At 43.1% G+C, this 24,116-nt stretch overlaps 1 protein-coding gene across 1 annotated transcript in view; it reads left to right on the top strand.

The window, feature by feature from the left end:
• The window catches only part of sspo (SCO-spondin), a 417,885-nt gene that overhangs the window by 416 nt on the left and 393,353 nt on the right, over window positions 1-24,116 (top strand). Inside the window, exons 2-8 of the mRNA XM_051928802.1 lie at window positions 487-696; window positions 5,381-5,463; window positions 11,615-11,785; window positions 14,748-14,983; window positions 19,034-19,136; window positions 19,708-19,866; window positions 23,721-23,806. Of these exons, the coding sequence (XP_051784762.1) occupies window positions 487-696; window positions 5,381-5,463; window positions 11,615-11,785; window positions 14,748-14,983; window positions 19,034-19,136; window positions 19,708-19,866; window positions 23,721-23,806 (1,048 nt within the window). The remainder of the gene's footprint in view (window positions 1-486; window positions 697-5,380; window positions 5,464-11,614; window positions 11,786-14,747; window positions 14,984-19,033; window positions 19,137-19,707; window positions 19,867-23,720; window positions 23,807-24,116) is intronic.

Raw genomic sequence — 24,116 nt, 5'->3', positions numbered from 1 at the left:
CCTCGCTCCCAATAACCATGGGGCATTTCGCGCCAGATATGATTTACTGTTACAAAAATATTTGATACTCACAGTTGGGAGACCTGGGGACCTGGGTTCGCTTCCTGGGTCCTCCCTGTGTGGAGTTTGCATGTTCTCCCCGTGTCTGCGTGGGTTTCCTCCCACAGTCCAAAGACATGCAGGTTAGGTGGATTGGTAATTCTAAATTGGCCTTGGTGTGTTTGTGTGTGTCCTGCGGTGGGTTGGCACCCTGCCCAAGATTGGTTCCTGCCTTGTGCCCTGTGTTGGCTGGGATTGGCTCCAGCAGACCCCCGTGACCCTGTGTTCGGATTCAGCGGGTTGGAAAATGGATGGATGGATAAATATGATACAAGTTTCTGTGAGGAATTAAAACAAATTAACTTTCAAAACAGTGAACACCTAAACGTTATGCCATGTTCACGCTTTCTAACTGTTTTGTTCTTCTTGTCACTTTTAATCCTCCAGCCACTGGTGCGAGAAGTCAGTGCCAGTACAAGACACAGAGATCCTGAGCCCGAGACTTGAACAAGAGATTACCTGTGCCAGTCTTCACCAGTACAACCTACAAGGCTGGTACATCGATGTCGAAAGGATGCGTCACCTGCACGGGAGCGATGATGGCATAGCCCAGTACTACCTACAAAATGGACCCAATGCCACCTGCTACATGTATAAGTAAGACTCAGGGAAAGTAAGGTCATGTAAAACATCACTGATAAGTTGATCTGGTGAGACCATTGTAAGAAAAGTGAGAATTTCACTTGGATAATTAATCAGTTTTGTCTTTGGCAATGCTGGTAATTGAGTGAATAATTCGGTAAGGCTCCTACTTTATTTTTCTTACCGTTATCTGTAGGAGGTGGTCTCTGGCCATTAGATTTATTTCAAGGTAAGTGAAGCACACTTGTTTTAAGAAACATAACAGTGCAGTTTATTGGTAATAGGAAAGGTACTATATAAATAAAATGTATTTTTATTGTTATTACTATTATTATCTGCGGTGGGTTGGCACCCTGCCCAGGATTGGTTCCTGCCTTGTGCCCTGTGTTGGCTGGGATTGGCTCCAGCAAACCCCTGTGACCCTGTGTTCGGATTCAGCGGGTTGGAAAATGGATGGATGGATGGATTACTATTATTATTATTATTGTTGTTGTTATTATTATAAACACAAGGCTTACAGAAATATGATAACTGCATATACTGTATATTGACATATAAATTGACTTGGTAAGCATACAAATCCTAACACATACAGATCACGGATTTCAGTCAGTCTAGCTAACCCGTCAAATCGTGAACAAGATCACAGGGGAACTGGTGGGGCCTACCCCAGCCAGCACAGGGCGCAAGGCAGGAACAAACCCTGGAGAGGGTGCTGTGGTATAGCGGGTCCGCGGCTTCCAATAAAAAAAAGGTCGGGTTTTAAATCCGCAATAGCTGTGCCGTTCTCCGTGGGCACGATTGCACGACCGTGGGGAGTTAATGAGGTTGTTGGAGCGAGTCGTACCTGCATGTGTGGGTGCGGTTGTTCTCGATTGCCTCATTGGCTTCCTGCGGTGTGTGATTAAGGCACTGCGCCCAAGGAGGCCCATGGGGGGTGTATATATACTGGTCGACACCAGGATGGGAGGGAGATAGTTGGAGGTGAAGAAAAAGATAAAGGAGGGTAATAGATAGGAAGGAGCGGTCTTGGCTGGAGGACCTGGCCACCTGCAAAGAGGAACCCGAACGAGCTGGGGCCCTGCGAAGGAACGTTAGTTGGTGGTGCTCTAGGGGCTAGTTTGCCCCACTGAAAGTTCGAGTGAGTGGGGTGAGCAGGGCAGGTGTCCTCCTGAGGGTTCAGAGGAGCGAGCTACACACATTAGGTCCAATTTAGTATCATCAGTCCACCCAGCCTGCATATCTTCAGACTGTGAGAGGATACACATGCAGACATGGGGAGAACGTGCAATCTACAGTATGTGCATGGATGATTAAGGATTTGTTTGAGAGATCTGAACTTTTGAAAGCAATGACCACCTGGTGCCGTCTGAGAGCCACTTTCAGCTACCACAATAAAGTCTTTCTGTGACCACTAATCACTAAAACAATCTGGTTGATTTATACATCCATCTTCTCATTCACACATTGTCCAGTCTCTCAACACATGACAGACTCCTGGAAAGGTGGAACTGACCCCACCTGTACTGTGTTACAATACAATACAGTTTATTTTTGTATAGCCCAAAATCACACAGGAAGTGTTGCAATGGGCTTTAACAGGCCCTGCCTTTTGACAGCCCCCCGGCATTGACTCTCTAAGAAGACAAGGAAAAACTCCCAAAAAAAACCTTTTAGGGAAAAATGGAAGAAAACTCAGGAAAGGCAGTTCAAAGAGAGACCCCTTTCCAGGTAGGCTGGGCGTGCAGTGGGTGTCATAAGAAGGGGGTCAATACAATACAATACAATACAATGCACAGAACAGAACAAATCCTCAGTACAATATAAAATAAAAATTTTTTAGAAGTAAAAAAAAAAACAAACATTTTAGAAGCACGGAGCAGAATTTAACTGTAGATGATATCACATAAGAAGATTTGGATATTTTTAGAGTCCTGGAGACCTCATCCATCAAGCTGCCTCCCCCATTTGGCCATTCCATCGCTGAAACAGTGCTGGGCCAGCCAATCCGATGAAAGGACCCCTCTTTCTCACGATTCCTGCAATCCTCCATCAGGGATGACTTTACCTTAGGCAGGCAAAACAACTTGGCAGGTGGGCCGTGACACCAAGTGCCACATTTGAGTACCGAGAAGAGAAACAGAATAGGTGAGGGTTAGTAACAAATTATAACTATCATGTTACTTCTGTTTTAGTGCTAATGACTAACAACAGAGATGCAGTCTGTACAGTTAATCAGCAGCTCTAGTCAGGGTGTGCTAAACTGAAGTCGTGAGTCTTCAGCCGGGATTTAGAAGCTGAGACCGAAGGGGCATCTCTTATAGTAGCAGGCAGACCATTCCACAGTTTAGAGGCCCTGTAACTAAAAGCTCGACCTCCCATTGTTATTTTATTAATCCTTGGAATCAGAAGCAGACCGGCATCTTGAGATCTTAATGTGCACTCTGGTTTGTAAGTCATGATAAGTTCAGACAAGTAAGCCAGACCTTGGCCATTTAATGCTTTATATGTTAAAAGGAGGATTTTGAAATCTGCCCTAAACTTAACCGGGAGCAAGTGTAAGGATTTAAGAACTGGAGTTATATGTTCGTATTTTCTTGTTCTTGTAATAATTCTTGCAGCCGCATTTTGGATTAACTGGAGGCTGTATAAAGAACAGTTTGAACATCCAGTGAACACCGCATTGCAGTAGTCAATCCTACTAGAGATAAATGCATGAATTAATTTCTCAGAATCCTGTTTATTTAGAAAGCGCCTTAATTTCCTAACATTTTTAAGATGGAAGAAACATGTTTTGGACAACTTTGTAATATGCGCTTTAAATGACATGCTAGAGTCAAAGATAACTCCTAGATCCACCAGTGTGTTCCATTGTAGAACACACTCACACACACTCACACACACACACACACATACCTGTACTCACTTATAAGAACATTATCCATCCATCCATTATCCAACCCGCTATATCCTAACTACATGGTCACGGGAGTCTGCTGGAGCCAATCCCAGCCAACACAGGGCACAAGGCAGGAAACAAACGCCGGGCAGGGTGCCAGCCCACCGCAGGGCTATAAGAACAACAACAATTTATTACAACGTTTAAAAAAGGGTATTAGGACGAATAAACATCCCTTATTTGAACCTGTGACTGTGTGCTTGTAAGCTCAAGAGTGCCCCCTTATCTTCCAGAAAGTAAATAAGTTACTAGGAGCAGAGAGCCGAGGGCAGGGGGCAACACTGAGTCCTGAGTCCACACAGCCGAGGGGTAGAAGCTGTTTCCATACCATGCAGATCTGATTTGGGTGCTTCGTACCTTTTGCCAGATGGAAGTGGGACAAAGAGACCATGGGAGATGAGGGAGCAGTCCTTCACAATACAGTTGGCTTTGCGGATGCAATGCTTTATAAAGATGTCTGGAGGTCAGAGAGGCCCCCGTGTTCTTTTCTGCTGTGCGCACTACCCATTGTAGGACATTCCGGTCAGAGGCACTGCAGTTCAGTTTCCAAGTAGACAGTGATGCAGCTGGTTAGAACGCTCTCCGTGGTGCCCCTGTGGAATGTGTTGAGAATGGAGAGGGGAAGACTTGCCTTCTTCAGCCTACCGAATGAAGTGGAGACGCCATTGTGGCTTCATGGCTGTGGACGTTGTGTTAAATAACCAAGTGTGGTCAGCTGCCAGGTCTATATCAAGGAATTTGGCACTCTTGACCAATTCCACCGCAGAGCCCTCAGTGTGCAGTGGGGCTGTGGACAGCATGGGCCTTCCTGAAGTCAGCAGTCATCTCTTTCATGTTGTCCACATTAAGTGACAGATTGTTGCACTTGCGCCACTTCACCAATCGTCAAATCTCCATTCTGTAAGTTGGCTCACCCATGAAAAACCTTTTGTTACATCTTCTTCTTTTGGCTGCTCCCATTAGGGGTTGCCACAGTGGATCATCTTCTTCCATATCTTCCTGTCCTCTGCATCTTTTTCTGTCACACCCATCACCTTCATGTCTTCTCTCACCACATCCATAAAACTTCTCTTAGGCCTTCCTCTTTTTCTCCTGCCTGGCAGCTCTATCCTTAGCATCCTTCTCCCAATATTCCCAGCATGTCTCCTCTGCAGATGTCCAAACCAACGTAATCTCACCTCTTTGGCTTTGTCTCCAAACTGTCTAACTTGAGCCGACCCTCTTCCTCATGTTGCATAATCCACAAGTTAAGTCGCCCAGTCGCAAGCTCACTACACCTTAAATACGTGGATTTTTAAATAATTCCCTTCCTTCAAACGTTCCTGTGAACTAAAACTGAACACACTCGGACATGTTTCTTGGCGCTGCATTCATATTCATATCTACAAGTTGAGGGTGGGCTGCTCTCTATTTACTGGGTACGCTGCTATTGTGTTCCATAATCTGAAGTCATTTCCTGACTTAAAATGATTGCCCTTGTTGGTATTGTTTTATTAATAATATGAAAAACTAAAAAGGAGGGGTTCGAATGAGTACGACCTGGCATTGTTTTCTCCACTTTTTTGTTAAATGCACACAATGGATCAATAATTAATCAGTGATGTTAAAACTTTTAAAACATGCATAGAAATATTTAAATAAGAAAATGCAATATGATTAACATCCTGTAACATAAGTCAACAGTTATGAATATGACAGTGGTCACCATGCATTCACACGATGTCTATCTGGTTTTACTAGACCCCCAGAGATACAGTCCTACACACGGAACCGCACTGTCAGAGAGTGCTGTGAGGGATGGAGTGGTCCTCGCTGCACTGAAGGTGGGTATCGTTTTCTTTTCACTTTATTTTTCAACAATTAACAGGCCAGGAAGACCAAGCAGCTTAACAATTGAAACACAAATGCAAATTAGGGGAGGCTGCCTTAACTCGTGGTGTTCATAAGAAATGTATTGATTCGGAATATTAGAGCAATCTGGGCAAGAACAGATAATTTAGACCCAGTGAAGTTTGCCAGTTCTGTCCACTTTATTCTTCTAAAAATGATATCAAGTCAAGTTTTGAAAGTCCCTAAAGTCCTACTGCCTACCACACTACTTGGTCTCTTATTACAAGTGTCTGTAGTTCTCTGTGTAAAGAAAAATTTCTTAATGTTTGTGTGAAATTTACCCTTAACAAATTTCCAACTGTGCCCACATGTTCTTGGTGAACTCATTTTAAAGTCACAGTCTCGACCCACTGGACTAATTCCCTTCATAATCTTAAACTCTTCAATCATGTATCTTCTTAATCTTCTTTTGCTTAAACTGTAAAGGCTCAGCTCTTTTAATCTTTCCTCATCACTCATCCCCTGTAGCCCTGGAATCAGCCCAGTCGCTCTTCCCTGGACCTTCTCTAGTGCTGCTATGTCCTTTTTGTAGCCTGGAGACCCAAACTGCACCCAGGACTCCAGATGAGGCCTCACCAGTGTGTTATAACCTACTTGGACTTGTACTGCACACATCAGGGCGCTATATAACCTGACAGTCTGTTAGCCTTATTAATGGCTTCTGAAAACGCTAGTTGATAGCGTTGAGTTCACTGCGACTCCTAAATCCTTCTCATGTGGTGTACTTTTGATTTTCAGACCTCCCATTGTGTATTCAAACCTCACATTTGTATTTCCTACATGTAATCCATTACATTTACTGCCTAGTTGCTCTTCTCTGGACCTTCTCTAGTGCTGCTATGTTCTTTTGGTAGCCTGGAGACCAAAACTGCACACAGGACTCCAGATGAGGCCTCACCAGTGTGTTATAAAGCTTCAGCAAAACCTCCTGTGACTTGTACTCAAGTGCTCATTGTACTTGTGAATTTCCCTTTGGGATTAATAAAGCATCTATCTATCTATCTATCTATCTATCTATCTATCTATCTATCTATCTATCTATCTATCTATCTATCTATCTATCTATCTATCTATCTATCTATCTATCTATCTATCTATCTATCTATCTATCTATCTATCTATCTATCTATCTATCTATCTATCTATCTATCTATCTATCTATCTATCTATCTATCTATCTATCTATCTATCTATCTATCTATCTATCTATCTATCTATCTACTCCACACATCCGGGTGCTATATAACCTGACATCCTGTCAGCCTTCTTAATGGCTTCTGTTAATAGTGTTAATAGTGACGATTCCACTACGACTTTTGATTTTCAGACCATTGTGTATTCAAACCTCACATTTTTACTTCCTATATGTAATTACTTTGAATTTATTTCACGAAATTGAAGTACGTAATAAACAAGAACCTACCATATATACTCACATATAAGTCGAGTCTTGAAACCAGAAAAATCGATCATAAAATCAGATCCCAACTTATATGCCAGTTCAAAAATACGACATTTTTTTTTTTTTTCTTTTACATCTTCTTGCCTCCTCCAATCTCACATCAGTTTCTCAGACACATTAAATTTTGTTGCAGCAGCACAGTTACCAATTTCTATAGCTACTTCAACGACATTTAATTTCAAACCAGCGTCATATTTTCTTCTGATTGAACGCTCCATCGTAGATAAGGGATGCTCTTACAATAAAGGTGTATGAGGGTGTGAAATACACAAAACACAAATCAGTGCAAACGTCGCTTCAGAATAGTTTGGGTCTTACCGTGTGGTCACATAGGCACAATACACAGAAAAAAAAGTCTACTCCGTGGTTACTCTCTCAGGTGGGTGTTAGCATATCGTAATCTCTTGGACCAATAGCGTGAGTTTTCCTCATTCAACTTATATGACCGACATTATAAAAATACCAGAAATTATACGGTAAAATCAAGCCCGATTATTCCGCGAGAGAACTTAAATGCGAGTATATATGCTAAGTCAAATATTTGAGATATTAAATTGTGTGCTTCAATTTAAATGTCTAAATATTCTCACTTGTGAAAGGAATTTATCATATTTTGCCCCCTGAGGTCCACAGAGACCTTGATCAAAAATCAAAAATTACCTCATATTCATAATCACTGACCTTGAATTAGTCTAAATTGATATCCCAAGTGCTTACATTTGAAATTTGTCATTCACATTTTGAGTGTGGCTCTTAAAGGGCTAGGACCACCAGTAAAGTGTAAAATTTCACACAAGCCCTATAACGCTCCAGTACTCCTGCAACTCTAACAGCCAGTGACCTCTAGTGGCCATGTGACATTAACAAGAGCAATGAATCTATCCATCCATCCATCCATTATCCAACCCACTATATCCTAATTACAGGGCCACAGGGGTCTGCTGGAGCCAATCCCAGCCAACACAGAGCACAAGGCAGGAAACAAACCCCGGGCAGGGTGCCAGCCCACTGCAGAGCACACACACACACCAAGCACACACTAGGGACAATTTAGAATCGCCAATGCACCTAAGTTGCATGTCTTTGGACTGTGGGAGGAAACCCACGCAGACACGGGGAGAACATGCAAACTCCACGCAGGGAGGACCCAGGAAGCGAACCCAAGTCTCCTAACTGCGAGGCAGCAGCGCTACCCACTGTGCTAATGAATCTATCTCTATATATAATCTTCATTTGGATCTTGATCTTTGTTTGTCCGCGAATGAATTAGAAGAAGAAGCACTAGATGGCAGTAGAGAGACAACTAAAACATAGGCATTGCATTAAGAATCTCCTCCAGGCTTATACTACTGAAGGCTGTAGTACTCCAGTCACACCTCAAAACACAGTCATTCAAACTAAACAAATTGTTGTGCTTTAAATGAACTAATCTTTATATGTAATCTTCATTTGGATCTTGATCTTTGTTTGTCCGCGAATTCCACGCATGCGTAGACCACCTTCCAGTTTAGTACGTTGTTGTTACTCACGGATGTCAACAATGTGCCGGAATAACAAAAGGGGTGGTAGACAGTGTTACGCTGGTTAGCTCCTGAGGCCTGGTTAGAGAATGAGATTGCCGAAGATAAAAGGTACGTGCCTACGTAACATATGAATGAAAGAAAAACAGTGGGTAAAATGAATGACAACATAACAGCACGTTCCGGAAATTAGTATTGTTACGTTGTAGCCGGCGAGTGCTGCGTGTCTCACAGTTGTAATGTGGCTTGCTCACATGTTAGTGAAGTGATCCCTATTTATGCTTTAAAGAGCTTGGATACCTATGCGTCCCCCTTTTATAACCATTGCTCCGTGTATATTGCCTTACTCTTTGGATTGCCACAAAGCAACCTGCGAGATTGGAGAAAAGTTGAGAAGAGAACGTGAGAGGAAATGACAGCGTCGTGAAAACGAGACGGACTGTGAACGGAGAGAAGCAGAAATGCTCCTTCACCACCACATAATTACTATTCGGACAGTGATTCTGAGTAGGCCATTCCTATCGAATCAATGTCCAAGGGTTTTCTTTTGTAATTTTGTTTCCCTTATAAAAAATCATAATGCTGTGCGACGAAGGGCCCAGTTCACGACTGGCAGCCGCGTTTAAACAGGGAGCCCTCCACAGACAACTTTAACACACTAGCCTTCAGTAGTATAAGCCTGGAGGAGATTCTTAATGCAATGCCTATGTTTTAGTTGTCTCTCTACTGCCATCTAGTGCTTCTTCTTCTAATTCATTCGCGGACAAACAAAGATCAAGATCCAAATGAAGATTATATATAGAGATAGAGATTGATGTTTTGAAACAGCTAGGTTTGCTGCAAGATGAATATTTTGAATATAATGGCAGTGATTGAGATAGTGGCACTCAACTGGAAGATGTGAAGCCTGTAGGCTCTGGTACTGATGCAGATAGCTTTTTCATATGATGTCCAACTTGTCACAACTGTCAGGACAGCACTACGTAGACATTCTGCCACCAACTACCAAATATATTGTGCGCAACGGGCATGGACGGCACAAAGAACCGTGTTATATACGGTATGTGGCACACGTGCTTCTAAGCTTGCTCTTTGCGAGGTGCCATGCTGCTGGTGAAAATTAAGTAATTGACCACTTCTTTAAATTTTTGACAGTTTTTGTTGATAATAAAAACATTGCTTTCTAATACATTTGTGTACATTTTTATGAGTATTGATAGAGTTCATTATTTATCATATATGCATTCATCTCTACTGCAGCATCCTGGTAATAAAAGGTCAATGTGTTAAATTTTTAAAACTCATCAGGTAATACAAGCAACACTTTATTTTATAAGTAAAACTTTATTTTCTTCCACTCTGTACAACAGCGTTTCTCAACCTTTTCATAACATTTTTTTGAAACCCTAATAAAATTTATTCCTATATTTTTTGCTGCCGATACACCACTACAAGTTTAAAATTTTCCGAAATTACGCCACATATGGCAACATTCGCACCCCCTTTTTTGTTACTTCGCCCCACAGTTTGAGAACTGCTGCTGTACAATATATGGTTGGATTCACCACTCACTTCAAACTGAGCAATTCATGCCAAACATTACAAAATGATACCACGCGTCGTATCACTCCTAGTGCACCCATGGCATCATGAGAGTGTCTTATGATTAGATCTCCTTTTGCAAGCTTCTGCTAAGGTAATCCATATTTCCAGCCATCCATTTTCCAACCCGCTGAATCCAAACACAGGGTCACGGGGGTCTGCTGGAGCCAATCCCAGCCAACACAGGGCACAAGGCAGAGAAACAATCCTGGGCAGGGTGCCAACCCACCGCAGTAATCCATATTTTCTTATGATAATTTTGGGACTCAAAGGGCAAACCACCACTGTCCCATGCACCCTAACCATTTATTTAGTTGTTGGGGTGTCACAGAGATGGACCCCCACGTCCCCAGTTTGACCACTACCTGTTTATCTACTAGTCAGGTGTCGGGCTACAATTTTTTTCACAGTCATCGATCACAGACAGACCAAACCAGGATGGACTCCATGTGTCAATTTGCATTAATTGAGTAAGTAAGAGACAGTTAACAGCATTTATAGCTGAAAAGGCTGTGGAGCGGGAACAATTTTTTTATTCATTCATGAATGTCTTTAATTGCTAAAACATGCCTAAAGCTGAAGCAAATTGATTATGTATGAGTGTGGCATTTATCCCAAATACAACCTGAATGGATAGCAGTGCTTCTCATCAAGGCTAGAGGTCTCTGACTACCATTGCTGGGGTAGGACACAGACTGTCAATGGGCCCTGGTATTTTTAGCTTTTTCACGCTAACATGTAACATTTTGGGGCCATTGAGGTTTTGAAGAGTAGTTCTGCCCATTTCCTACCTTTCTTCTCAATTTTCCCATTAGTTAATGTTTTATACGTGACAACATTCTCACAGGATGTACACCCTCGGCCCACTCTGATCTCAAGCACCTCATCTTTACCAGTTCTACCCACTCATGTGGCAAGCCAAGCAGCTCAGCAAATCTTGTAAAAGAGTGATAGCTAGACAAAGTGCAGTTAATCCTAAGTTGTTCCATGTTTTTCTAGTATGTGCTTTTATCACTATTGTATTGGGTGTGTCTAATCAATACATGCATAAGATAAAGGAAACACACAGAACATAATTATTCAAAATCTATCACAGTCCATTCCCATATCATCACCCTCATACCCATTTAATACAATTCAGGTCTGAAGGGGTCAGAGCCTTCAAACCTGGTGAAACCCAACCCTGGACAGTCCATTGTAGGACTCATGCACATGTTCATCCTCACTGGGTCAATTTGAAATCTCTTTTAACCTGAAACATTTAACCTTATGGGTGTGAGAGGAAACATGGAGCATCCAAAACCCCATATAAACATTGGAAGAACACAGAAATATCACTGGACTTGGGATTTGAACCTGAAATGTTGGATCTACAAGGAAACATCACTATCTACTGCATCACCATACCAGCACATAGAAGGTACCACTGTACTGTAAATATCTCATACCGCATTCACGTTCTTGAGTTTTTTACCCTTTCTTGTTGCCTGTGTTACTTAGGAGTTGGAGTCAGAGGACGCTGCTACTCAACATGGAACTGCCAAGACTTTGTTGGTGCCCACAACCTTTCGCTGATGCAGATGGAAGAGTGTTGCAGCACCATGTGGGGTCACAGCTGGAGGAATGGCTCTGATGAATCGTGCTTTTCTTGCACCTACAGCTTTTTCATGGGTCAGTTTCTTTAATGGTGGGCTGAGGAAGCATTGGTCAGATTTTCACTGTTGGCTCATAGTCTTTGCTCCAGTACATATAGCGAAGTAGTAAAATGAATCTGCAAAATTGAATTTGCAGTGAAATTCGGTGTTTTGCTTCACAAAACAATTACTGAGACAAATTTCATTTTGCTCTCAGCAAAATTTGTACCATCTACTCAAGAAGAAAGATTGTTAAATTCTACTAGGAAGTATTTACATGCTTTAGTTTTCCATGCTTCTGCCTGTCATTTAGTTTTTAAATAACAATCTGTCACAATTTTCTGTCACATGTAGACATTTTGTTGAGGCATTAGATGTGTTCTGGTAGTACGATTCCCACTTTGCCATTATGACAATCTTTGGCAATTAAAATCTTAAAGATGCATCAGAGACAGAAAGTAACCTTGAAGCTCCTCAGCACTGGGAGAGTGCATATCCTCAAACTCTTCTGCAGTAATCAAGAAACACGAAAGGGTGGTCACTAGGTAATGGTGGGTGACAGGGGGGATTAGGCAGCTTTCCTTGTAGTGAGTTGTCATGTCAAGAAAGTACACTCGTGGTGTGTGCTAGTGCATCTTTGTGTGGAAAATGTGCAGCATGCCTCGTTTTTTGATGTGAATGAGAGGCACAAATTGATTTCATCTGAAAGATGTTCAACAGATTACAAACATTACACAACTGTGGAAAAGAACACAGGTCAACACAAAACATTAAAACAGGCAGCTTGCTGCACACATTAACAGACCAGAGTCTCCTCAGGACGTTCAGTCTACTCTGGCCCTTCATGTCCAGCACCACTGTGTAGCCATACCAGTCCAGTTTGCTGTGTATATGAACCTCCCCTGATATTTGTAGCTCTGCACTATTTCCACATCCTCCCCCTGAATGATGATTGGTCTCAGAGGTTCTTTGGCATGCTGGAAGTCCATGACCAACTCTTTTGTGTTGCTGGTGGTTCTCCCTGAACCACAAGACAGTCCTCCACTTTGCAAATGATGACGACAACCTTGGTAATCCCAAACCTAAAGATGTATCAGGGACAGAAAATAACAACACTTGGAGAGTGCATATCCTCAAGCTCTTACGCAGTATTCAAGAAACTTGAAAGGATGGTCAGTAGGTAATTGTGGGTGACAGGGAAGGATTGAGCAGCTTTCCATGTCGTGAATTGTCCTATGAAGAAAGCACAGTAATGTACCTGATGGTTGTGTTAGTGTGTCCTTGTGTAGAAAATGTGCAGAATGCCTCATTTTTTCATGTAAATGAGAGGCATAAATTGAATCGATCTGATAGGTGTGCGGCAGATTACAAGCATTAAATATTTGTGGAAAAGAGCACAGGTAAACACAAAATGTTGAACTAGGTTTTAGGGGGCAGTATTCCTTGTTTTAAATTAGATTAGATTAGATTAGATTAGATTAGATTGGATAAATGTAATCCCAATAGGGATATTTAGGTATACACAGTAGCAAAAACATAAAAATCAAGGATACAGATGCACAGGACAAATAATACAATCAATCAATAAATACATGTATATTGTGCAGAAATTGCAAAATAAACTTAGAGTATAAGCGTTTTTAGGTATGTTGGGAAGAAGCATTCAATTATCTGATAACAGAGAGCAGAAAAGACCACCAGAGGGACACACCATGAGGGAATGAGCCTGTGGCTTCAAGTGCCCCAAGAGAGCACCTCCTAGCATAGATGGAGGGGATTTTTTATGATGACATCCAGCTTTGGTGCCATCTTCTTTTCCTCAACAGCTTCCAACGTGACCATGGTTTGCCCTGTGATGGCGCAGATTTTCTTGATAAGTTTGTTCAGGCATTGCAGGTCTTTTAAGTTCAAGTTGCTTCCACAGGAGATTACAGCGCAGAATACCACACTGGCTACTATGGACTGGTAGAACATTTCCAGCAGTTTACTGCACACATAAAAAGATCTGAGTCTCCTTAGGAAGTCCAGTCTGCTCTGGCCCTTCTTGTCCAGCACCTCTGTGTGGTCAGACCAGTCCAGTTTGCTCTTTATGTGAACCCCCAGGTACTTGTAGCTCTGTACCACTTTGACATCCTCCCATTAAATAAGGACTAGTCTCAGAGGCTCTTTGGCATACTGGAAGTCCACCGCCCGCACCACAAGATAAAGTCCTCCACAAGCATCCTGTACTCCAACTCCCCTCCATTATTAATATTGCCTGTGATGGAGGAGTCATCTGAGAATTTCTGTAGCTGGCAAACACTGGTATTGTACTGGACGTCTGTGGTGTAGTGGGTACACAGGAAGGGAGACAGGGCAGTTCCCAGTGGTTCTCTAGCATTTCACACCACCTTTTCTAACACACAGTCCCTCAGCTTCACAAGCTGCTGTTTGTTGGTCAGGTTGCCCATGATCAAGGAGATTATGGGGGCATCAAGATGCGTAGCCTTGAGCTTTTTCCCATCGATGAGGTAGAATGGTGTTAAAAGAACTGGAAAAATCACAGAACATTATCCTGACTGTGGTGCCATCCTTGTCCAAGTAGGAGAAGACTCTATGGAGCATGTAGATCAGAGCTTCCTCCACACCTATATATGTCTGACAGAGAAACTGACGAGAATCCAGATGTTCTGAAACCAGGGGTCATAGCTGTTTCTCAAAGGTCTTCATGATGTATGAAGTGATAGCAAGTGGTCTGAAGTTCTTAGGTTGGAGGGCATGTTTTTTGTCAATGGGACCATACATACCACAGCTGGAGAACCTTCTTCAAACTCAGGGAATGTTTTACCACCCCACAAACTTTTAAAACCTAATTATTTTTAGTGAGACCACATTTTGCAACCATGAAATTGACCAGGAAATGAATTTCCGTATCTTTTTCGCTCCTTCTCATTCATGCCACTTATTTTCAGTAATCATTCTTAAGCTATTGCTTTCTCTTTCTTCATCCTGGGTTACAGATTCTCAGTCATCAATGGTTGTGAAGCCTCATTCCTCCTGGCTACTTGGAGCCACTCAAGACAAGCAAGCGTTTTCCACCTGTGCCACCTGGAGCAGCTCACACTTTCGCACCTTTGATGGACTGCACTTTAACTTCAGGGGCAGCTGTACCTATAACCTGGCATCATCTCAAGATGGCACATGGGCAATTTACATCTCCTCCACATCTTGTCAGCTCACAGGGGCCTGTGCTAAGGTATTCTTTGTGAAATTCAACCTCATCTTAGTATCTAATTATGCATTGTCATGGTAGAGTGACCGGGTGCTTAGTGTCATTGCCTCAGAGCTGGAGGACTCTAGGTCTAAATCCAGGCTGTGAGGGATCTGCATGTTCTCAAGTCAGCCTAATGTCACTCGCATCCTGCTGATGTTCAGGTTACGTTATTTGGTGACTCAAAAAAGTCCATGGTGTGTGAAACTGTGAGTGGCAGCAAGTAATAGCAATTATGGAGAATGGTAAAGTCAGGCGATGAAGCTTAATAGAAGGTAGTGTGGCTGGTATGGGGCGTATCAGCACTCCAAACCCCCAGACACAATTGGACAACAACAGTCCTAGTTCAATTAAAGTGTTTTCAAATTAAACAAAACCTTCCCGACAAAATAATAACTCCCTCCAAGTCAAGTGAAGGTCTTGCGTTTAACTCCAGACCCAGGAAGTACTTCCAGGTCAGACAGAACCCAAAACAGTCCTTGCAGGCCCGGCCTTAGACATAGGCGAAGTAGGCGACTGCCTAGGGCCCCGGCGTCCGAGGGGCCCCGGATTGACGGCGGCCAGGCCCCCGGCCCGCCCCTCCCCTTGCATGTTTAACAGTTCAAACTGGCTAAATTGTAGCAGCTAACTACTCCGGGCGAAAAAGGGACGCAGGGTGATGACCTCGTAACGTTACAAGAAAACGTCTCCTTGGTCTAATTTTCACGCCTAGGGCCCCATAATACCTAAGACCGGGCCTGGTCCTTGTACCATCAGTTTCCAGCAGCTGCCCCTGGTGGTCTCCACAGAAACCGCCAACCAGGATCTTGAGCTATCTCGTCATGTGGGGGGTTCAGCAATGCGCTATACCAGTGCATGCCCCCCAGCCTGACCTGACCATTGCTATTTCACACATCTGTTTTCATCTATTCATGATTATGTACTCTATGTGATGCCTGTTGGGAGCCAAAATGGTTCCCCTAATGCAGGGGTGCCCACACTTTTTCGGCTTGCGAGCTACTTTTAAAATGACCAGGTCAAAATGATCTACCTACATTAAAAATGCTATACAGTGGAACCTCTGGTCACGACCATAATTTGTTCCAAAACTCTGGTCGTAACCCGATTTGGTCGTGACCCGAAGTAATTTTCCCCATAGGATTGTATGTAAATACAATTAATCCATTCGAGGCCATACGAACTGTATGTAAATATATTTTTTTTAAAGATTTTTAAGAACAAATATAGTTAATTATACCATAGAATACACAGCGTAATAGTAAACTAAATGTAAAAACATTGAATAACACTGAGAAAACCTTGAACAACAGAGAAAACTTAACACTGCAAGAGTTCGCGCTATAGCGCTACGAACCGCCCGCTAATAACACTTTTTTTTAATAGGTTTTAAGCACAGGGATAAAAATGAACATTTGAAAAATCTGTAATTTAATAAACCACCAAGAAAAGTAACACTGCAACAATGCACGCTACGAACCGATCGCTGTAAACAGAAGTGAAGTGGAGGTTAAAATCCAATAGAAAAAAGTCTTCATTAAATACAACGAGGTTAAAACAATGCTGGAATCTGTCTCTTTAAAAACAAGCCCGGTGCATTCTTTAACTGCCTTATCGGACTTATGCAGCCAACCCGTCTGTGTGTCTTCCTCTCACACGTGTGTCTCTGTCTCTCTCTCTCTCTCTCTCTCGCTCGCTGCACAGGGAATGCACAGGGAGAGACTGAACACGTGTGGAAATCATCGGCATGCACAAACCGAAAGGGAAACTGGCTTGTTCATATACCGAGTGTGTGGTTGTGAACAGATGCAAAAGTTTTCGTTTCAGAAAAACTTTTTGGTAGTAACCCGATTTGTACTTGTTCAGAGACGTTCGTGAACCAAGGTTCCACTGTATGTATGTATATACTGTATATATATACATATATATATATTGTGAGACTTTCCCGGACACCACCAGTCGGAGACCACATCTTTATAAAATCCATAAATAAAGATAGGGTCACACAGCACACAATGCATACAGCAATAATCTCCCTTAAATCAACTCTCTCTCAGTCCTTGGCCGCCTCTACTCTCCTCCTGGGAGCTTCGTCCTACTCCCACTCCCGACTCTGGCTCCCCGACTGTAAGGAGGTGGCCCCTTTTATTCCTGCCCGGATGTGCTCCAGGTGGCTGATGACGTCCTGGTGTGGCGGAAGTGCTGCCCTTTGAACCGGAAGCACTCCGGGCGTCCCTGGCAGATTCCTCCGCCATCTTGCCGAGTGTGGCGGAAGTAACAATATCCGGGTCCCATGAGGCTTAAAGCGCCCCCTGGCGGTGGCCACGGTTCCCAACAGGTCAAAACCTCTTTGTCCCTTTCTCGTGGTCCTCTTTTTATCCAGGGCGGCTGCCCCCTTGTGCCCTGAAAGCTGTTACTGTCCCTTTCCGGTCCCTCCAGGCATCCCGGCCAGGTAATGACCCCAGTCATCTGTGACAATATATATATATATATATATATATATATATATATATATATATATATATATATATATATATAATATACATACTGAGTATGCTTTATACATAAAATATATGTTGTTGTACCTTGCATAACTGAATAACCTTTATGGCACAATAACAATTCAATGCATTTATGGTCACTACAGCATTTGGATTTAATAATCTTCATGTGGGAAGAGGCTGACTTGCATAAATAAGTAGAGCCAAATAATGCAGTCAAGGAGGTAGCACATTTCTGCATGTTTGTACTTTTCCACTTTAAGTAAGTTCCAAAACTGTCCAAGAGCCCCAGACTTCAGCTGAATGTCATCCTGTAGTGTCAAAATCTCATCCTCCACTGTAGAGGAGTTTTAGGTGATGCAGTTTTGCAATTTTTTGATGCAGGTGAATCACTCTCAACATCTTCCCTAAATGGATAGCACTTAAATGTAGCGATTGGCTCAAGTAAAGCTGAGTCTTGAAACCGTCTGTCAAAGTCTGACAGGCAATTTTCAATCTGCTCTGTGTAGCCATGCGTATGCTGTCAAGTTGTGCACACGCCTTCCATTGCGTCTCCAGCTCTGACACGAGGTTTTGGATGTTCCCCAAATCAAGGCGCTGCAGCTTTGAGGACAGATGTTGCATTTTTCGTTCGAAAGCATTAACTGAGCTAATCATATTGACCATGGAGTTCTCTTTTCCTTGCAGCTGTAAATTAAGCTCATTCAACATGTTGGTCAGATCGGAAAAAAAATGCCAAGTCTCGCGGCCATTGATCGTTATTAAGTTGCTTGTATTCTGCATGTTTAATGACAAGGAGAAACTCCTTTTTCTCCGGCCAGGGGTCTTGAAATCTCAGCAGGAATTTCTCCCTAGCCATCTGTCTCAATGAAGGCCTCTTTTTATCAACTCTCCATCTTGGATGGACTTATTATGCTTAATGATGCTTCGGTGTGTCTGCCTTTGCTTTTGAATTCAGCCGAGTGAAAAATAACGGTTGTCCAATTAACTGCCATTTTAGTTCCCTCTCCTTTTTCCTTCTCAGATCGCTTTTCGGAAGGAAGTCTTCCAATTCCACATCCAGCCCATACCCTCCCCAGACAAATTTTTTTTAAATCCCTTCTTTAGTCGATATTAATTGGAAGGCCAACTAGATCACAGCCGGAGTTTTGCAGTAGCTCGCGCATTTGATCTTGCGTGCGGGATGACCAGTGTGTTAGAAGAATAGAGATCTCAGACTGGCCGCCCTGTATGTCAATCAAGTGGCAAATGCCATAGGGAGGATATACAGTATGATAGACTAACGTTTAAAAAAAATTTTTTTTGAATGCAACGCGATTTACCTGCACTACCTTTCCGATCTACCAGTCGATCACGATCAACGCATTGGGCACCCCTGCCCTAAAGCATCGCTCTGAAGAACTGCTCTGGCACCTTTATGGAAGCTATGAGCATCACAATAAAATGCAATCGGTCTGTTGTATAATTTATCCCTATTGTGCATATCTGAAAAACACAATATTCTCCAAAAGGTGACCATCTGATATTTTGTCAATAGGCTCTGAAGATGATGTTTGGCCTGGAGCTGGTCACCGTGCAAGGCAGAAATGTCTCAGTTAATGGAGTACCAGTTCAAGAGAGGCAGCCGCGTTTACAAAACGGTAAGCTGTTATTTGTCACTCCATTCCCTTTGTTGTACGTTAGACATGAAGCTTCCCTAGAAGAGGATGGTTCAGTGGTTGGTGCTGCTGCCTCACATACCCAATCTTCTGGGTTTGTGCCTGGTGGTTGCCCATATGGAGTTTGCACATTCTCCTTGTGTCCTGACCCATAAAGTGGTACCTGTTGGGTTAATGGGGTGCTCTAAAGTTCCCCAATACAAGTGGGTACTGTGATGGACTGGCACCTTGTCTCGAGTTGTGCCCAGTGCTGCTGAGATTGACTTCGACTCCCATGATCCTGAATTTGATTAACTGGGTACCTCTTCTGCACCCTCTCGACAATATAAACTGCCCTGAAATAACTCCTCGTATTGTCTCTACTTCTGTCATATTCATTTTCTTTCTCCTAAGGCATCAGTCTGCAAATATTCGAGTGAGATCATAAGGCCTCTTTAAATGGTGATGTTGTGCCCAGCACTCATTTTCTAGCAATGGCATGATGAAGATGAAATGATCTTAGAAAATCTACTCTTTCTCTCATGTTTTCATGTCCTCATCTTTCATGGGATAGGAATCAGCATTCGCTGGCTGGGAGATTTCATATTCATCGACACCGGGATGGGCATCAGGGTGAAATACAGCGGAGACACCACCATTTATGTGACGGTCACGGCGGACCAGAGGGACAGAACCAGAGGGCTCTGTGGCATTTACAACGATGACATTCGAGGTAAGAGTATGAGGTGGAGGTGCCAAGGCCTCCATATTGGGATATAGAGTGACCCCCCCCTTACTCAGCCAGGTTAAGGTTAGCGATCTTTATCCCAGTCAGATTAAATATTTAATGGATGGACTGGGCAAACATGGATGCCAGAGGCAGTTCATTCCGCCACATGATAGGTGGCACTGTCCCTCCAGGCTGGTCCCAGTTAGGACTCCTGTAGAATTACATGGGAGTTGGAGTATAGAAGAGCAGACCTGTTGGGGTCTTTGGGTGCCACAAGAGGGCACTGTTTTGGGGGGGGGGGGTGACTGCCCTGGTTTCTGTATGACCCAGCAGTGCTCTGGATGACCACTGCAGTGACATTAGAAGCTTTGCCAGGTCCGGTTAAAATAAGCCCACCGCATCACCTCAGGGAGTAGGAGTTGGAAGGCAGTCATTAGATGAACATTGTGTGTGTGTGTTTATTGGCTGTGTTCACTTGAAAAGGCTGGTGAAATTAAAAAAAAAATCTTTATTTAAACCCAGAGTTGTGTTGGGTAACGTTGTGTCTGTGATAAGGGGGCCCAGTGTTGCCCCCGACTGGTTACAGAGGACTCCACTTACTGTTTGATCTCAGAGGATTAGCCTTGATATTTATCCTCAGCTGGTTAGTGTCTGAGTGATCATTCATAGTCGCTTACAAATTTTATTCAGTTGCTCACAAAAAGACCTTACTTTCAAACAAAATTATACTATATGATCACCAGAGGACGTCACAGCACCCCAAACACCCAACACAGTGGCATGGACACAAGTTCTAGTGTATTTCAAAGGTTTTAATTCTTTTTCCACCATGTACAAAGGCTTCAAATCACACAATTCAGCCACGCAGCAATCCTTTTGTCTCTCCTCTGTTCCTCCAGTCTTCTGCCTCTTGATTCTGGATCGCCATACTGACGCAGGCTGCTCCTTTTATATAAAACAAGGTAGCATGTCTGGCGTCCCGAGACTGTGACTCAGGAGTATTTTCAGTACTTCTAGCCCCACACGGTAGGGCTCACTTATTCCTTTAGCACCCCCTGGTGGCACCCACAGGGCTGACCCACAGAACACCAGTTCCCATTATGCCCTGAGGGTATCCGTAGAGGTACCACAACCCAGGGGGGCTGCCATCTAGTGTGTGTGGGGAGACAATAACCCAAATAGATTGTCTTCTCTTGTCCTTCTGTCACATTTGTCTTCCGGCCTGGTAAGGATCCCAGTTTGACTCCAACTTGGATGCCAGACTCAGAGAGATGATGCTCACAACTATAAAAATGAATTAAACCAAATCAATTACCGATTCCGATTTAAAAGAGTTTCAAACAAAATTGCACTATTTCAGCGGTCTGTGTTGTTATTTATTTGTCACTTCCACTGTTGTTTCTTTGTCCCATGTCTAAGGGCAAAGCTGATGAGAGTTCAACTAGCACATCGAAGAAATGCCACTTAGGGTTAAAGACGCAACATTCTGTTTGTTCTCCCTGCACCTCAAGAAAAAGCCCTCCACATCTTTCCTGTACTCTGACTCATCTCCATTATTAATGGATACTTTTCTTTTTGTAAATAAAACAGAGAAGTAGTTATACAAACTGCTTGCTGACTATCTTTGTCCTCATTTGCCCACCTCATCTCAGTGTACAACTATCAGAATTCAAGCTGCCTAGGACCATGAAGCCAACTTGGACCGTCACATCATGAACTCATCAGGTGGCAGTCGTCCACCCGATGACTTGACTGATCCTCCTGCATTTGCACAAGAATGCACAATCAGCCAAGCACCCGAAATCCACAAGTTCACCTGCACCTGCTTGGACCCTGCAACACTCCAGGACTCCTGATCATGTATTTAACATGTGCAACTCATCACAAACACCAAAAGTGCTCTTACTGCAGTTAGGTACAGTGCATCCGGAAAGTATTCACAGCTCATCACTTTTCCCACATTTTGTTATGTTACAGCCTTATTCCAAAATGGATTAAATTCATTTTTTTCCTCAGAATTCTACACACAACACCCCATAATGACAACGTGAAAAAAATTTACTTGAGGTTTTTGCAAATTTATTAAAAATAAAAAACTGAGAAATCCCATGTCCATAAGTATTCACAGCCTTTGCTCAATACTTTGTCGATGCACGTTTGGCAGCAATTACAGCCTCAAGTCTTGTTGAATATGATGCCACAAGCTTGGCACACCTATCCTTGGCCAGTTTCACCCATTCCTCTTTGCAGCACCTCTCAATCTCCATCAGGTTGGATGGGAAGCGTCAGTGCACAGCCATTTTAAGATCTCTCCAGAGATGTTCAATCGGATTCAAGTCTGGGCTCTGGCTGGGCCACTCAAGGACATTCACAGAGTTGTCCTGAAGCCATTCCTTTGATATCTTGGCTGTGTGCTTAGGGTCGTTGTCCTGCTGAAAGATGAACCGTCGCCCCAGTCTGAGGTCAAGAGCTCTCTGGAGCAGGTTTTCATCCAGGATGTCTCTGTACATTGCTGCAGTCATCTTTCCCTTTATCCTGACTAGTCTCCCAGTCCCTGCCGCTGAAAAACATCCCCACAGCATGATGCTGCCACCACCATACTTCACTGTAGGGATGGTATTGGCCTGGTGATGATCGGTGCCTGGTTTCCTCCAAACGTGACGCCTGGCATTCACGCCAAAGAGTTCAATCTTTGTCTCATCAGACCAGTGAATTTTCTTTCTCATGGTCTGAAAGTCCTTCAGGTGCCTTTTGGCAAACTCCAGGCGGGCTGCCATGTGCCTTTTACTAAGGAGTGGCTTCCGTCTGGCCACTCTACCATACAGGCCTGACTGGTGGATTGCTGCAGAGATGGTTGTCCTTCTGGAAGGTTCTCCTCTCTCCACAGAGGACCTCTGGAGCTCTGACAGAGTGACCATCGGGTTCTTGATCACCTCCCTGACTAAGGCCCTTCTCCCCCGATCGCTCAGTTTAGATGGCCGGCCAGCTCTAGGAAGAGTCCTGGTGGTTTTGAACTTCTTCCACTTACGGATGATGGAGGCCACTTTGCTCATTGGGACCTTCAAAGCAGCAGAAATTTTTCTGTAACCTTCCCCAGATTTCTGCCTCGAGACAATCCTGTCTCGGAGGTCTACAGACAATTCCTTTGACTTCATGCTTGGTTTGTGCTCTGACATGAACTGTCAACTGTGGGACCTTATATAGACAGGTGTGTGCCTTTCCAAATCATGTCCAGTCAACTGAATTTACCACAGGTGGACTCCAATGAAGCTGCAGAAACATCTCAAGAATGATCAGGGGAAACAGGATGCACCTGAGCTCAATTTTGAGCTTCATGGCAAAGGCTGTGAATACTTATGTACATGTGCTTTCTCAGTTTTTTTATTTTTAATAAATTTGCAAAAACCTCAAGTAAACTTTTTCCACGTTGTCATTATGGGGTGTTGTGTGTAGAATTCTGAGGGAAAAAATGAATTTAATCCATTTTGGAATAAGGCTGTAACATAACAAAATGTGGAAAAAGTGATGCGCTGTGAATACTTTCCAGATGCAGGGGGTGTGATGTTTTAGGGTCCCCTGATACTGAAAATCTCGATGACGGGTGTTTGTCTGTGTGTCACAGTTTCTTGAGGATGGTCTCGAGCTAAAACGGCGGGACAGAAAAATATCAAACTCAGAACTTAAGCCTGTTATGAGATGACGATGTGCTGATTAGTTTTTGAACCAAATCGTGTAAGAGAAAGAGGCACTCGAGAGGAACCCTCAAATACCGTAATTCTACAATTAACTATGACATGAATTTGTTGATTTGCTGTGTCAGAAAATTTGAACATTTCCTCTTTTGTTTTGATTTAAAGATGACTTCACCACTGTTGCTGGCACTGTCGTGAAATATCCAGCAAGTTTTGGAAACTCTTGGCGTGTTCCCGGTGATCAACCAGAGGTAAAGTCAATCTCCTACTGTCAACTGTTTATCTGCATTTGTATTTAATAAAAAACTAGACAAAGTATGCGCCATTGCCCAGGTATGTTTGTGTAATGGCTTAAGGTAAGAGAGCAAATGTTTGTTTGGTTTTTGGAAATGTTGACCTTTTTGTCATTGCTGGCTGTCACATCTGTCATGTCTGAAGCTTCTCCTTTTTTGAACAGCTGCATCCTCAGGTGGCCCCGTCTCTTCAGCGTGGATAGTTGAAATGAAAGCATCAGTGGTTAACATAATACAGAGTGGAAAAAAAAATCAACATATCTATCTC

Source organism: Erpetoichthys calabaricus, chromosome 6 (genome assembly GCF_900747795.2).
Source record: "Erpetoichthys calabaricus chromosome 6, fErpCal1.3, whole genome shotgun sequence".
NCBI lineage: Eukaryota > Metazoa > Chordata > Cladistia > Polypteriformes > Polypteridae > Erpetoichthys > Erpetoichthys calabaricus.
This window is presented reverse-complemented; position numbering and strand designations above follow the sequence as displayed.